Raw genomic sequence first — 17769 nt, forward strand, 5'->3', positions numbered from 1 at the left:
CACCATAGTGGAAATATGTACTAATAATATCTACAGCTTTATCTGCCCTGAACACTTGCACACTTTTTCCTTGTCATCAGTTCCTAAAAAATACAGTCTAACAATATTTACACAGCATTCACATTGTAAGTAGTCTAAAGAATGATTTAAAGCAAGGCTCACTTTAGGGACTAGGAAAGAAATAGGTTGTGTGACTCTCAAAGGAGGAACATCATCTTGAAAATGGGGGTGCTAGAAAGATCCAGGGGAGCAGCAGTAGTTCCAGGAGCTCATGGAGGGCACTGCTGCTCAACTTAAAGAAGGTACAGATCTAGAGGGCATCTGAGATGGTGGTGGCCAAACAAGCTTAAAAACCCCTGCTGCAGAGACGGTTACCTGCAGCAGCTCTTTAGCTGAACCTCTCCTCTCCACGTCCATCTCAAGACAGCGGTTAAGAAAGTCCCGGAAAATAGCTGACAGTTTTTCTGGGTTCTGAAGTTCTGGGGTCCCATTGGTGGCAATGAGGTACAATGCCTGAAAAACAAATGGAGAATCACCTTGGTATCCAATTGGAGTTTCTCTTGGTTTCCAGATCTACAATAATGTGCCAGACCCAAGGGTTTATTATTATTACAGATTACAAATCTAAAGGTTTATTATTCATTCCTCCTGAAAAGTTACACATCTACTGTCCATGTATTACAAGAAATTAATTGTTGCCTTCACCTCAAGGCAATGAAGAGCTAGATAAAACTGTTCTGGGCCAGCACAACAGTATAGCAGGTAGGGCACTTGGCTATATGCAGCAAAGCTGGACTGGATCTCCAGTATCACATATGCTCCCCTTATCCGCGCAAGAAATGATCCCTAAATGCAGAGCCAGGAATAATCCCTGAGCACCACCTGTTATCCTCTCTCCACCCCCCAAAAGGGGGAGTGTTCTGTAAAACAGCACCTCACTTCACTGTTTGTCTCTCTGGGTCCTTAAAAGGAAGCATCTTTTGGGAAAGACTCAGGAAAACAGCAATATCACACCTTTGCAAGCATGCAACACTTTAGTTCAAAAAGTAGCTATGCAAACCCTATTTTATTTAATGATAACAATAGCTCTGGGTTTTGACATGGAGAAAGAATTACCCAACCCAGGGCTGGAGCGACAGCACAGCAGGTAGGGTGTTTGCCTTTCACAAGGCCAACCTGGGTTGGTCTTCAGTATTCCATTCAGTCCCCCACACCCACGAGGAGTAACTGCTGAGTGTAGAGCCAGGAGTAATCCCTGAGCATCGCTAAGTGTGACCCAAAAAACAAAGAAAAAAAAGCAAATTCTCTGGCTCTAATCCCAGGGTTTATTTCCATTACACCCCACTGATCAATTCTAAAGTTGGGGGAAATCTGTTGTACATGTAATGCAAAAGCTGGGACTGAAGGTTAAAAGCAACAGAACAGTTTCCATTGACACACTGAAAACTTTCAATAATCAGCTATGTAAGAAGCATTCAGTTTAGATGATGGTCTATCAGCAATATATAGGAACTTCAACACTGGAAGAAAATAAAAGCAATCAGAATCACCCTTTCATTTGCCAAAAATTATCAAACTCCTTTTTGTCTGTATCCATATATTCATTCTATTTTGTCTCCTATTACAAAAGATAAACTGTCTCAATTATGTTTCTTGACTTCACAACCTGACATATCCTATTTTTTCTACATAATAAAATCACTCCTATAATTTTCAGTTCTCTTATAATTTTCAGATCTCTACAGGATCATTTGCCCCCCCCACCCCCGCCACTGAATCATTCTCATCAGCATAAAAGCATGATAAATTTCATCTTTTTTTTTTTTTGCTTTTTGGGTCACACCCGGCGATGCTCAGGGGTTACTCCTGGCTCATGCACTCAGGAATTGCTCCTGGAGGTGCTCAGGGGACCATATGGGGTGCTGGGAATCGAACCTGTGTCGGCCATGTTGGCTGCGTGCAAGGCAAACGCCCTACCCACTGTGCTATCGCTCCAGCCAGATAAATTTCATCTTTAAAGAAATGAGCAACAGCATTGTAAATTTCAGTGCCTCAAATCCTGGTAGCTCAATGAAAATAGTTTAAAGGAAAAATCTCCCCCCTCCCTCCAATTTAATGAAAATATGTCCTGATCAAAATATTGATCCATTCCTCTGTTCATATATTCCTTCACAACTTCTCTAACTTGGCTCAATTATCTCACATTATGCTTTATTCTTATCACTCTACAAAAACTAATGTTCAAGGCCATTAGTCACCACTGTAATATGAGAACAGTTTTTACTTTTCAGTTTTAACTTATATACCTATTAGTCACATTTTATATGGGAACCAATTTTGAAATATTTTATTCTGTTGGCTTCCAGAACTTGCATCTTTAAGTTCTCCTACTAGGAAGGTCACACTTTTAATATTTCCTCTGAACTGTAAACACTGTAGAATATCCCAGAACTCAGTACTCAAACCTCAATTGCAGGCACAGTTACTCATCTAGTATCTCATTCAAAATTGGAGCCTCTCCCATATATGTGCTCTACCACTTGAACTATATTTCTAGCCTCTATCTGTAGCACTGTCCTCCTGTTGTTCATCAATTTGCTCAAGCGGGCACCAGTAGTGTCTCCATTATGAGACTTGTTGTTACTGTTTTTGGCATATCGAATACACCACAGGCATCTTGCCAGGCTCTACTATGTAGGCGGGATAATCTCGGTAGCTTGCCAGGCTCTCCGAGAGGGACGGAGGAATCAAACCCAGGTCGGCTGTGTGCAAGGCAAATGCCCTACCCGCTGTGCTATTGCTCCAGCCCTATCCCTAGCCCCTACTGGGAATTTTTAAATAAGTCAACTATAAATTACCCTTGAATACCGAACTCTACACTCATGTTCAACTCTACTGAATATCTCCACTTGAATGTCTAGTAGATATTTCAAAATGATATACTCAAATCAACTCTTTACTACCCCACATTGCTACCTTGGTTGATAATGAGTTTTTTTCAGCAATGAAGGTCAAGAATCTTTCAGCTATTATTCAGTCTTCTTTCTCTAACACCCAAATTCATTCTGATGGCTAAACTTCAAAACACTAAGTCCAACCACTTTTGAGTTCTACTCCTACTGACAGAGATCAAGTCACCATTATTATCTAAATTATATCTAAAGTGACTCTTCTATTTTCTAAATAAGCTGACAAAATCATTTGTTGAAAATAAATCTGGCCACATTACTGCTTGGTTTAAAATCCACCGATGTCTTTCAGAATGCAGAATGAAAACAAAATTCTTTCATGGCCACCTGATCTGGCCATCAGCTACTTCTTTCACCATGTTTACCATTCTCCACCCTATCCACTCACTTCTAGACACTAAAAATACCATCGTGGTTTTCCAGAAATAGGAATGGCCTCAAATCAAGACATCTGTGTACTTCTTCATGGAAAACTCTTGTGTATGATCAGTCACATGAATGCTCCTTTACTTCCTTCAAGTTTTAGCTCATAGAACTTGTAAAGGAGGACTTCTTTCTCTATCCTAACTAAAATAGTACACTTCACCCTACCCCTACTACATTAGTCCCATTACATTTGTTTATGCCTATTATAATATATTCCTTCATTTATTATCTTTGGAGAAATATCTTAATTATGGGAATCACAGAATAAATCAATGAGTAACTGCTAATTCCCCTTTACTTTGAGCATTATTACTTTAAATTTAGCAATACCTACTTTCATCTAGAATAGAGACTCTGCTTGAAATTCAAAGAAAAGACCTCGACTTCCTTTTCCTCAGACTAAAGTACAGTCCAAATATATTAATATGAGACTTAACATGAGACACTCACTCTCAGAGGATTTTCATTGAGGTATGGGGGTTCCCCTTCAATCATTTCAATTGCCATAATGCCCAAGGACCAGATGTCAACCTTGGGCCCATAGGCCTTCCTTGTCACAACCTCAGGCGCCATCCAGTATGGGGTTCCCACCATGGTGCTCCGTTTGCTCTGCTCTGGAGTGATTTGGGCACAAAATCCAAAGTCAGCTAGAAAAGGAAAAAAGATTTATATTATATACTCTTCTATAAGTATTATATCCCTTAATGTCCTGCTTTGCCTATAGCTCTATCATATTGAAATCCCTGGTCTCTCTAAAGCTGGGAGTCAGCCAAACCCAAATAACTGTCAAACAGGCTTTCTTTTCATTAGTTTCTTAGCTTGTGTCCTATGGAAAATTGTTAAAACTCTCTCAATAAGGGGCTGGAGCGATAGCACAGCAGGTAGGGCGTTTGCCTTGCATGCGGCCAACCCGGGTTCGATTCCCAGCATCCCATATGGTCCCCTGAGCACCGCCAGGGGTAATTTCTGAGTGCAGAGCCAGGAGTGACCCCTGTGCATCATCAGGTTGACCCAAACAGGAAAAAAAAACTCTTTCAATAAGCTGTCCATCCATCTGTGACACATCATGTTTGGCTGGACTACTGGTTTCTGTAACATTTTAACAAAATGTTCTGCCATCAGTCATTCACATTACATATATAAATTATGAATTCTTGAGCAAGGTGAGGAAGTAGGTAAAGAAATCTTTTTGATACTGAGATCATAATACCAAATGAAGATAGCGGATGTGTTCTATATAGATACAGAGGTATTAAACTGTCCTGAAATCCTGTAATAGAGTAGCCATACACCCAGGGCTGCAAAAATAATTAGCCTCACTGTGTACCCAGGTAGGTGGAATCACTCAGACTTATATCAACCAGATCTATAAAATCTGGAAATCATAGACCAACTACTAACACATTTGTAAAATTATACCCATCACACAGAACAAAACATCTCCTGGGACTAACGCAAGAAACCCAGAATGAGTAACGAATATTGACATTGGATAGATTTGACAGGGGACAAAGCAACAACCAGCTCATCTAACCAGACAACTCTGTAATGTGAAGGGGTACAACAGTTAACTGTAGAGATTCACTCTAAGTCTACAATAGGCACAATAAGAAGCAGCACGGAACCCACCATGTTCAGTGAGCAAAGAGAGTGGCCCCAAAGACTCACTAAGTACTAACCAGATATATAAACTTTCAGAGAAGCACTTTAAGGAGGAAATGTGAAGGATGTTGAATGAGCTGAAAGAAACAATGAAACATACGGCCAAGAGGATATGAGAACAGAAATGAGAAAACAATAAGCAAAAATGACAGAACTAAAGAATTTGGTAGATTAAATGAAAAACTCACTGGAAGGCCTCAGCATCAGAGTAATAGTAGCTGAGGACAAAAGCAGTGAGCTTCAAGATAAAATGAAGAAAACCTCCAGACAAAAACAAAAGATAGAAAGAGAGATAAAAAAGCTTCAACATTAAGGAATAGCAAACAAGTGAACACTAGGATGAATTCGATGGGAACGACATAAAACTCTTGAGGGTTCAGAGGCCCAGGAAGGCATTTTTGATGAAAAAGCAATAGTCAAACATGCTCCCAGATACAAGAGTCCTGAAAGGTACCAGCTAAACAAGACTCAAATAAAAACACTCCAGGACACATGAAAAAGAATGAAGAAAAGCCAAAGATACAGAATACTGAAAGTAGCAGGATCACAGAAAAAAGTTACATACAAAGGAGAGTCCTTAAGATTTACAGCAGATTTATCAAAGGAGACCCTGTGAGTTGAAGACAATGGCGGGATATAGTTAAAAAAAAAACTCAATGAAATGAAGGCCTCAAAGTATACTTTCCCCTACCAGACTTTCATTCATATGTGAAGTAATGAAACAGAGCTTCATGAATAAGCGAGCATTCAGGAACTTCACAGACTTGAAAGCAACTTTTCAAGAAAAACTAAAGGGGCTGTTTTGAATCAAGACAAATTTCATAAACATGCCAAACTTCTACAGAACTCCATGATAATAATCTCACTCAATGTCAATGGCCTAAATGAATCATTTAAAAGACAGAGTGGCAAAATGGATTAAAAACTTGAATCCAACCCTCTGTTTCCAAACAGAAACATACTTGAAGAGTAAGGCAAACAAACTGAAAGTTGAAGGTTGCAAGACAATATTTTAAGAAAACAAATCCCATAGAGAGGTCAGAGTGGTCATACTTGTATAAGAAAACATTGATTTCAGGCTTAATAAAGTGATAAGAGACTGAAGGGTCATTTTGTAATGATCAAGGTATATGTATATCAGGAAGAATTCACACTTCTAAACATATATAAATGAAATGAGGGATAAGAAAATACTTAGAATAACCTTTAACAGACTTCAAGGAAAACACTAAGAGCAACATAATAATAGTTGGAGACTTCAATACCAGCCCTATCACCTCCTGATCAACACACTAAAGAAGAAAATAAGGAAGAAAATACTAGATTTGAAAGAAGAAATGGAAGACAGAGGCTTAGTCGACAAGTTGACAAATACAGGGTTTTTTCATCCCCCTGGTCAGAAACATGCAAAAATAAAAAGAACTCAGACCTCTTTTTAATGCTATGCACAAAAGTCAAGTCAAAATGGATCAAAGTTTTTCAAAAACTAGTCTGGTATTTCAATATCAGATCTGAATACATAAGGTACATAGAAGAAAACATAAGCAGAAGTCTCTTTGACATTGAAGCTAGACACATCTACAGGGATTAAAAAGCCACTGACCAAACAAGTAGAAACAACAATAAACAAATGGGACTACACTAAATTAAGAAGCTTCTGTGCCTCAAAGGAATGATGACCAGAATACAAAGAACAAACTGAGAGAATTTACTTGCTCACCACTCATCTGATAAAGGGTTAATATCCAAAATATACAAAGCACTGGTAGAACTTTACAACAACAACAAAATCTCATCCTAGCAAAACATAGGGAGAAGAGATGAACAGAAACTTCCTCAAAGAAGAAATATAATGGACAATGGACATATGAAAAATTCTTAATATCATTAATCATCAGGAAAATGTAAATAAAACAACAATAAGTTATCACCTCAACTATAGAGCTGGTACTCATCAAAAAAACAACCAATGTTGGTGTGGATGCAAGAAAAAAGGGCCCCTCATTCACTGTTGGTGGGAATGTCGACTAGTCCAGGCTTTTTTGAAAGATAATATGGGCATTCTTCAAAAACTAGGACTTGAGCTTCCATTCAACCAGACAACTTAACTCCTTGAATATACTCTATTGTCCCCAAGCATCATGTAGAAAAGACATCTGCATTCCTATTTTCATTGTAGCACTATCCACAGTAGCCAAACTCTGAAAACCCATGTGCCCAAGGACAGAAAACTGGATAAAGAAACTATAGTACATATACACAATGGGCCATATACTACCTGGCCATAACAAAAGATGAAAGTATGCAATTCTTCAGTGCTTCTATGGTTCTGGGTTCTGGAGAGTTTCATACTGAGTGAAGTTAATCAGTGGGGTAGGGAGACAGAATATCTCTCTCATTTGTGAGGTATAAAGAAGCTTTATCGGAGAGTAACAAATGCCCAAATGCAGTAGAAATGAAGTAGGAAGACAGCCACTGGAGTGTGTGTGTGGAGAGTGGGGAAAACAGGTCAGGGACAATGGTGGAAGGAAAAGGTGGGAAGGGAACCGGGGACATTTATGGAGGGAAGGGATTGGTGTTGGAACATTGTATGCCTGAAACTTAATAAAGAGTAACTTTGTAGCTCAGTAATTCACAGTGATTTAATTAAAATATTATAACCTTTTAACATGATGATAAATAAATAAGAGAAAATATGGGAAAAGTCAGAGAGCACTAAAAAAAATTAGAAATAATTAACAACTCCCCCAAAAATAAGCAAGTTATAAAATCTTTGATAAGGACTTTCTTCTTACTTTTTATTGCTGGACTGTCCAGCAGTATAATATACACTGAGTAGAAGTTTGCTGAATAAATTAAATTACATAAAATATTTGTTAAATATTTATGTCATGCCTTCCATACTTGACTGAGAGCTACTTAAAAATGGGCAAAAGTATCCTTGATGCTTTTAATGCTTTTAATGCTGTGGGCATGAAATAAATATTTTTACATTTTTTATTAAAAACTTTTATTATCGGGGGCTGGAGAGATAGCACAGCGGGTAGGGCGCTTGCCTTGCACGCGGCCGACCCGGGTTCGATTCCCAGCATCCCATGTGGTCCCCTGAGCACCGCCAGGAGTAACTCCTGAGTGCAGAGCCAGGAGTAACCCCTGTGCATCGCCAGGTGTGACCCAAAAAGCAAAAAAAAAAAAAACCCTTTTATTATTATACTTAGTAACATAGCTATAACAGTGTTAACATTTATGATTTTGATACAATTACTGCACCTCACCACCATCAAGTGACCAGGACACTCCACCACTGTGCTCAGCCTTCCTCTACTCTCCCTCTTCCTTTCTGTCCCTCCCCCAGCTACTTGGCAATATCAGTTTTGTGATCTAAGACATAGGGCTTGTAGTTGTCCTATCTTATGTAGTCACTTGTTCTATTTTTCTATACACCACAGATGAACATAGTCCATCCAGTATTTGACCTACATATAAATTATTTTACTTAGTACGATGTCCTCCAGTTCCATTCAAGTTGCAACAAACTACAAGATTTCATCTTTCCTTATGCTGTACAATATTCCACTATGAACACCCATCACAATGTTTTACCCATTCGTTTTTCAAAGGGAATATGGGTTGTTCCCATATCCTGTCCACTGTAGTAAGCACCGCAATTAACACAGGTGACCATACATGTCTTCATTCTCTTTCATTTTGAGGAATCTTTTTACTTCTTTTGGTAGCCTCCATAACCTAATAGTTTTTTCAGGTGTTTGAGTTTTTCCTAACTATTCTTCTTATGGGTAATTTCTACTTTAATGACACTGTGGTCTGAAAACAATATAGATATGATTTATATTCCTTAACTTTATGACATGCAAATTGAGCTCCAGCATGTGGTCTCTCCTGGAGAATATTTCATGTACACTGAGAAGACTGTGTATTTAGATTTAGGGGAATAGAAGATCCTGTATTTGTCAATTAATCTCCAATTTTTCAATTCCACATTTAGAGCTCTTGTTTCCTAACTGATGTTGTGTCCAGTTGATCTATGCTATATCAAGAGTGGTGTATTAGAATCTCCCGCTATTATAGTGTTACTATCAATTAATCTTTTCAATTACATTTATAGTTGATTTATAAACTTTGCTGCCCCATTATCTTGGTGCATGTTGGTAAGAGTCAAGTCCTCTTAACCCCTTAACAAGTTTGCAGTGCCCATCCTACTTTTTACTGCCATCGTCAGCCTGAATGCTCTTTGGATTGACAAGAGTCTAGTGGTTGCTGCTGCTTTTATGGTCTCTCAATTAGCCTCTGCGACTGCTTTCCAACCTTCCACTTTGGGCCTGTACTTATCTTGAGAGCAGAGGGTTGGATTTTGTTTCCTAATGCATGTCTCTGCATTTTTAGATAGGAAACCAGTAAATACTTTTTAAAAAACTGAATGTTTAAGTAAGTGAGGAATAAAAATCTAATACAACTAGTTCAACTTTATGTATACTGAGAAATATAGAGAGCCTGAATATTTCAGGAAAACAAAAACTTTTGGTAAATCTTATAGGTACTGTTATATGATTTCCATTCCCAAAGAGACAAGTCCTGTTAAAGTGTAAATGAGGTAGGTGGACACCTCTATAGCTATAATCTTCATGGATGTTATAGAGACGATCAATCGATCAATTGATCAATCGGTCACTGTAGATCCAATCATATTGCTTATTTTACAGTTAATCTGACTAGTCATTTTGTATTCAATCAAGATTGATTGGTTTCCTTTTTTATTTTCTGTTTCTGCTTTTGTTATTTTTTTTAATTTTTATTAGTGAAACACCATGAGGTACAGTTGTAGACTTACAAATTTTTGTGCTTGTGTTTCAGTTATACAATGATCGAGTACCCATCCCTCCACCAGTGCCCATTCTCAACCACCACTAATCCCAGTATCCCTCCCACCCTCCAACCCCCTCCATCCCATCCTGCCTCTGTGGCAGGGCACTCCCTTTTGTTCTCTCTCTCCTTTTGGGTGCTGTGGTTTGCAAAAGAGGAATTGACATTGGCATTTTTTTTTTGCTTTTGGCCACACCTGGCAGTGCTCAGAGTTTACTTCTTGGCTCTTCACTCCTGCCAGGACTTGGGGGACCATATAGGGTGCCAAAAATCAAACCTGGGCCACCTGTGTACAAGGTGAGTACCCTATTCACTGTACCATCACTCTGCCCCAACAGACTGGTTTCTTACCCTCCATTTACATATGGCATAATATATCAGACAACAAAAACAACTAAGGGGCAGGCATACATAAAATATATATATATACAGGTCATTAGTTGAGCAGTTGCTGGGGTCACTGCATATGCTCATTACTTGTAGAAATGTAGGTACTTTAAGTAATGAGCTGTAACACAGAAGACATTTGGTGGTTGGCATGCTAGTCTTACTCGCTATCTACAAGAACCAAGAAGTTAGCTATTATCTCAGTAACAATCTCAGAGAGGGAAAAGTATAACTCCTACTCACTCAGCTTGACAGATCCATCCATTCCCAATAGGATGTTGTCACTCTTGATGTCTCTGTGAATAACCTGGTTTGAGTGGAGAAACTCCAAAGCCTGCAGGCACTATTGAAAAGGTATGAGCCGAGGGGGGGAGGGGTGAAAGGACATTTAATATACAGATTTACAGAAAAATAAATTAATCCAGCCTCCTGATTTCAAGATAAAGAAAGTACGTTCCCAACGAATAAAAAGACTTGTTCTAAGTCACTGGCAGAACCTTGTCCTGTCTCTTAGCTTGAGAATTCTTTTAACATTCTGTACTGCCTTATGCTAATATGTTCTATAGTAGTTTTATTTTTCTTTTTTCTATTTTATTATCCCTCTCGGAGAGCCTGGCAAGCTACTGAGAATATCTCGCCCTCACGGCAGAGCCTGGCAAGCTACCGGTGACGTATTCGATATGCCAAACACAGTAACAACAAGTCTCATGATGGAGACGTTACTGGGCCCGCTCGAGGAAATCGATGAACAACGGGAGGACCGTGACCGTGATTTTATTATTATTTTTATTGAAACACCGTGAGATACAGTTACAAGTTTTCACATTTGAGTTTCAATCATACAATGATTGAACAGCCATCCCTCCACCAGTGCACATTCCCTACAACCAATCTCCCCAGTACACCCCTTCTCCTTTCCCACTCTCCCCCTACCTCCATGGCAGACAGTTTCCCCCATACTCTCTGTTGCTTGCTCTATTAAAAACATGGTTCTCTTATGAGGACACTACTTCTTGTAGAGGCTTTGTGTGTGTGTGTGTGTGTGTGTGTGTGTGTGTGTGTATAAGAGAGAGAGTGTATAGTGGGTTTCCCCTTCTTATATCGACCTGTTTATATACTTAGATATCTCTAATATTCTTAGAAATTTAATAGCAAACAGCAGAAAATAAGACTTACTTATGCTTTGTTTTCTATATCTTTCACCCAAAAGGATTTTACCCTAGTTTTTACCTTGCATTTTCAAATTATTTGAATATTTATTCATATAAAACTGTGGAAAAACTTCCTCTGTATAAAACAGCATATCTCTTTTGTTTCTTTATACTCCGCTTTATTTTCTTTATAGCATATTGAAGAAAGCACGAAATCAGAGTAAATCCCTGTGCTCAAGGATCACTCCTGGTGGCACTTGGTGGTATAATATATTTTTTTAAATTTTTATTTATTTATTTATTTACTTTTATTAGTGAATCAACGTGAGGTATAGTTACAAACTTACGAACTTTCATGTTTGCATTGCAGTCATAAAATGACCATTTACCTATCCCTCCACCAGCGCCCATTCTCCCCCATCAATGTTCCCAGCATCCCTCCCACTACCCCTACCCCATCCCTCATTGGTGGTATAATCTTTCTGGCCCAAGCACTTTACCTTTAAGAGCTGAAATCTGAAATCAATGAGTGATTGGCTGTATATAATTTTCTATTTTCTAGAATGGTATATAATTTCAGTCTGAAGAATAACCATAGTAATTAAGTTTTAAAAGACAACTAATAAGAGAATGATATGAGAGTCCGACTAACTTTTCCACACCCAGAGTACCCAGGTGAGACCCTACAGGGTAGAGTCTACTCAAGGAGAGCTGGGCATTTGGCCTTACCTCTCGGCAAACGGCAGCAATCTGGCCTTCGTCCATGCAGGTTTCTGTAACCACATCTGTCAAAGAGCCTCCAGCCAAGTATTCCATAACAACCCAGAGCTCATCTCCCACCAGGTAACTGCAAGCATACAAAAACAAGGAACAGACAACACTGAACTGTATTGTTGGGTTTCAAAAGCTAAGCCTATATACAGTGATAAGCATTTCCTCTTTTTGATTTTTTTAAAATTCAGGCTCTGTGGCCTGCATTTCTCTTAGCTCCAGAAGAGTCTCGGCTAGTTCTTTCCCCTCACTGGGGAAAAGCAGAAACTAAGGGAAAGAATCACAAAACTTAAAAAATAGTAAGAATTTACTTGGATAAAACAAAGCAGAACATAATGTGAAGCTCCAAAAGGTAGAAATAACATCACTAGCTGAATATAAAAATAAAATTATAATTCATAGCACAAAAGAATTCTTTCTAAAATTAGAATCTATAGTTATACTTGAGACTGTGTTCCTCCACGTTTATGTGATAAATCAAAGAATCACTTATTCTGTCAAATCAGTTTTTTTCAGCTGCAAATTAGGCACATAAACCACAGGCAGCCCAGAAGTTCACAGGCTATTTGGCTCGCTTAGGATAAAGTAGCCATATTGGAATGCCATGACCTGAAGCTGAACATGAAGTTATCTTCTCCTCACCCCATCTTTAGGACTTCTACTGTCTCTTGTGTGAGAGAAGCATATGGGAACTTGGACCAAAGGAGAATTCAGCACTGGGAAAAACCTTTCACAAAAGATTTATGTAAGACCACTCACGAAGCACATTAAGAAGGCATCTCTCTCTACTTGGACTTATTGTGGCAAGTAAAATGAGGAACCAAGAGACCTTCTGACAAAGCAGAGCCCTTTAACCTGGGCCTGACATGTTATTATTAAAGCTGAGTTCAAACAATGTAGTGGATTTTTATATTTTGTGGCTCCACATTGTGCAATTTTGCCTTAAAAAATTCAAGGTAAGACCTCAGAGTATCACATATTTAGAGATGAATAAATGTGGATAGAATTTTCTTCATAATATTCACAAAACCACAGACCAACTACAACATCTTCACATTCAAGTAAATGTTCTGTGCTCCCTCAGGAGTTTCTAGGTCTTTCTTTCTTTTCTGAACCATAATAGGAACTAGTAGCACCAGGAACACAGCCTTATTTACTACAGAGACCCTAGTAAATGCCTCTAGAAATTTGAACAAAGGTATGATCTATTTTAAAAACTATATAACTTCTAAAACAATTCCCTGGAAACTACTTTCTTCCACAACATGGATATAATCCAATACTATGAAAGCCTTCAACAGTTTTTCTCTAGATAGTTCTTAAAAGAGATTAAAACTAAAGAATGAATAACTTTCAGGAAATTCTTCAGAGTTACTCAAGACCCACATCATAAAGAGAAAACCATTCTCAGTTAGGAAAAGGCTTTATTTTCAAGAGCTATCAACATTATGTGTTGCAAAGCTCAAACTTCCTTCTTCTTTGAGGGAACTGAAAATTACCTATGTTTTAGAAGAACAAGGAATCTGGCTGAAATAAAATTACACTGTCTTCTGAAAAGAATTTCAGAAAAGAACATGGGATTATAGAAAGAGTAAGATCGTTATGCATATTAATATGCTAGAAATATTCAAAACTCTGTCTTACTATCTCCTCAACTGTAAAAGATAATAAACCCTATCTTACATGAAAGTGTTAGGTACAAAATTAAGTACAACACTAATGTTCAAAATTGGATTTAATGAAGATAGTGAAATAGCAGTTAAAGGAAACTTCACATTAAAATTTGATTTGAATTGACTACAAACTTACTAGAAGCCAGTAAGTTTTTAAAAAATGAGTAAAATTCTTAGGTTGAATTCCTATTACAATGAGGAAAATCATTTTTTCCATACTGATCAAATCTCAAACGAAACTATTGATCATATTTTAAGAAAATATGGACAAAATAGAGTGGGCAGGATAAAGAAATGGAAGAGAATGATTTAAAGAGCTATATATTTAAGTTAGACATATAAGTTACAGGGATTTCCTGAGACAGAATGAAGAGTTCTACGATCATTATTAAAGTTACAAGGTGGTAGGGTTCCACCTAAGACAGGAAGATTGTGCAGCCATCAAGGGTGTCCAGCATTAAACCTGCCTCATGAGCTGGGGCAGAAGGCAGATAGATTAGAGAAGGGATCACTAAATCAATGATGGTTGGAGGCATCGTTCGGGATGGGAGATGTGTACTGAAAGTAGATAAAGGACCAAATGTCATATCCTCTCAGTATCTATATTGCAAACCATATTGTCCAAAAGTAGAGAGAAAGCATGGGGAAAACTGTCTGCCATAAAGGCAGGGGTAGGGTTCGGATGGAAGGAGGAATACTGGGGATATTGGTGGTGGAAAATGTACACTGGTGGAGGGATGGGTTGTTTGATCATTGTATGACTGAAACTCAAATATGAAAGCTTTGTAACTATCTCATGGTGATTCAATAAAAGAAAATTATTATTATTATTATTATTATTATTTTGCTTTTTGAGTCACACCCAGCAATGCACAGAGGTCACTCCTGGTTTTACACTCAGGAATTACTCCTGGCTGTGCTCAGGGGACCATATGGGATGCTGGGAATCGAACCCAGATCGGCCACGTGCAAGGCAAATGCCTACCTGCTGTACTATTGCTCCAGCCCCTAAAATAAAAATATTAAAAAAAATTTTTTTAAAGGTGTCCAGCATTACACAAGATCAGAAGCAAAAAGGAAAGCATTACAGAATATTCTTAAAGGGAAGTCGCTCTGAGTTGTAGTGTCTTCTCTTCTAACCACTCAACCACCATCACTTCCAAAGGCTCCATCTCTCTAACATAACTATCATTTCTTACCTGTCCAAGTAGTTCACAATATTTGGGTTTTTGTTTTCCCTCATGACCAGGATCTCATTAATAATCAACTCTTTCTTTGGCTGCTGTTGAAGATTCATCTGTTTAATGGCCACCTGAAATCAGAGTACATGCAATAACCAAAGTTGTTAAGCATTTGCTGAGCACCTCCTCCGAGTATGGTGTTGGAAATGAATCATTGAAAAATTCACAATGAATTAATATAGATCAGTGGCTGTCAATGTAAGGCCCCTGGATTGGAAGCCACAATATCACTGGGAGTTTGTTGGAAATGGAAGTATTTAGGATCCATGCAGGAAGATCTAGTAAATTGGAGTGTTAAAAAGACCTTCAGGGAATTCTGATGTGCACCTAAGCTTGGGAATCAAAGTACTTATATTAGAAAAATACTTTAAATAATCATAATACAGTGACTAGGGTGATAGTTCAGAGGATAAGGTGCTTCCCTTGCATACTACCCAGGTATTTTACCTGGCATCACATATGGTCCCCCAAGCACTGCCAGCAGAGAACAGAGCCAAGAGTTAGCCATGAGCACCATCAGATATGATCACAAAAACATACAAACAAAAATCATAATATACAGAAAATAAAACAAAAATCTATTCTAAGTTCTAAAGAAACACAAAATAGGGAATTTCTATATGGCAATATAAGAGAGGCTTCATAAATGGACGCTGAATTTGGTTTTAAAAATAAATTCAGCTAATCACATTGAGAAGAGAGACAGGTGATAAGATCCCTATTGTTTATGCATGACAGAGTTTAATTTATAGGAACTTGAGGTAGACAGGGGTTAAGATGTTTGCTTGGTGTGAAGCAAAATCCAGTTCAATCCCTGGTACGTGATACTCCAAGCATCATCAAAGTGAGCACAGAGCTAGGACTAAGTCCTGAGCACTGCTAGGTGTGGCATGACCTCCTTCCCAACCTCACAAAAAAGGAAATAAACTAAATATTATATACTTTATATTTCAAGGTACTTTTCATCTATATGTCAGGTTTGATATAACTTGCTTTTAAGTTTATTTCATTTGATCCTCAGAGACACCTTCTGAGTTAAGTATAACTATTAACCCCTTTTGAAAGGTAAAGAAATTATAGTTCAGATATGACATGTGACTTAACATAGTCATTCAGTTGTGGAAAGTCAAAATTAGAATTCTCAAAGTGATACCAATGAATCCTAAACATAGAGTCAGATTTTCCCAAAAATGCATATTTGATAATATTCTCCCTGTGCAAAATCTTAAATGATTTCTGGGTGCCAAGAGATGATCCTTAGCTCAATATTTAAAGTTCTCGTAATCTGGTAACCTCTTCCTTACTCTGTATTTACACCTGTAGTCCATGATCTCCTCCCATCTGAAGTATTTTGCATCATTTCCATGTGCTTAGAAATAACTTAAGCTTTATGTGGGTCAACCAGGTTGGCTTTTCCCCTTCTTTAAGGTCCCAGATGTTGTTAATACTTCACATGCTACCTTGCCTAATGACTAGCTAAGTACATATCTTAAGAAATGGGAGAGCTCATTTGAAACTTCAGAATCCCTCTTGCCAAACAAAGGGCCTGACACACAGTTGGTGTTCAACAATATTTGTGGAAGTGAGGAGGAAAAGAGAATTTATATATTGATATTTTTAAATTATTAAAACACAAAAAAGCAACAGCAAGCAGCCATGTATACTCACAAGAATAGAACTCAAACTATCTGTTGATGTTTTATTCCTTACAGGTATTTCCTTTTCTTGCTTAACAGATAAGAACACCAAAACCAAATAAAACCACTCAGTTGGTCTTTCATAAAACAGCAACAGAAAAAACAATGAACTTAAGTTCTGAAAACTTAAGTTCTCAGGTCCACTAAGCTCTGGACCTGAAAATATTATTTACTGGTCCTGACCAACCATAACCTCTTTGAGCCTCAGTTTCTTCATCAGTACACTAAGGCTCATATTCCCAGCCCTGAGTTCATTTTTCACATTTAGTTCTGAGAACTAAATGAGCAGCTTTTGTATAATTCACATATAAGTATGGAATTCACATTATAAATTAAGAAAACAGTGAAAACAATAATAAATGCAATTCTGCATTTGAAGGTATCTGGGATGAGGCAGAAAGAGTGACAATAAAGCCACAAGGAATGAGAGGAACAAACAATTGCCTACCATTACGCACTAGAAAACACTAGTGTATACACAGTGCTCCGTTAGATATACAAGTTACATCATTTCAGAAAAAAACCCTAACCACACTGTGCCAAATAAAAATCATTACCTGCAATTTTAGATAATATAATTGAGATCAAGATTCATAAGATAAATACCAAAGAAAAAAGTCATCACTGCCCACAGGCTCTTATAACTCAAAATCTCCAACAGTCTGTTAACAGAGGCTTAAAAATGGGCTGGAAAACAGTATGGGCATTCCTCAAAAAACTAGAAATTGAGCTTCCATTAGACCCAGCAATGCCACTTCTGGGAATATACCCCAGGGGCCCAAAAAACATACTGCAGAAAAGCCATCTGCATCTCATTGTTCACTGCAGCACTATTCAGCTAGAACCCGGAAACAACCCGAGTGCCTGAGAACAGATGATTGACTGGATAAAGAAACTATGGTACATCTACA

The 17769-nt window shown here is 38.0% G+C and overlaps 1 protein-coding gene across 1 annotated transcript in view; it reads right to left on the reverse strand.

The window, feature by feature from the left end:
- The window catches only part of PAK1 (p21 (RAC1) activated kinase 1), a 77020-nt gene that overhangs the window by 1914 nt on the left and 57337 nt on the right, over positions 1–17769 (reverse strand). The window contains exons 9-13 of the mRNA XM_056137997.1: positions 15120–15232; positions 12206–12323; positions 10569–10668; positions 3846–4042; positions 376–513 (exon numbers count right to left, since the gene is read on the reverse strand). Of these exons, the coding sequence (XP_055993972.1) occupies positions 376–513; positions 3846–4042; positions 10569–10668; positions 12206–12323; positions 15120–15232 (666 nt within the window). The remainder of the gene's footprint in view (positions 1–375; positions 514–3845; positions 4043–10568; positions 10669–12205; positions 12324–15119; positions 15233–17769) is intronic.

The sequence above is a fragment of the Sorex fumeus genome, unplaced genomic scaffold (assembly GCF_029834395.1).
Source record: "Sorex fumeus unplaced genomic scaffold, SorFum_2.1 ptg000128l, whole genome shotgun sequence".
Lineage (NCBI taxonomy): Eukaryota > Metazoa > Chordata > Mammalia > Eulipotyphla > Soricidae > Sorex > Sorex fumeus.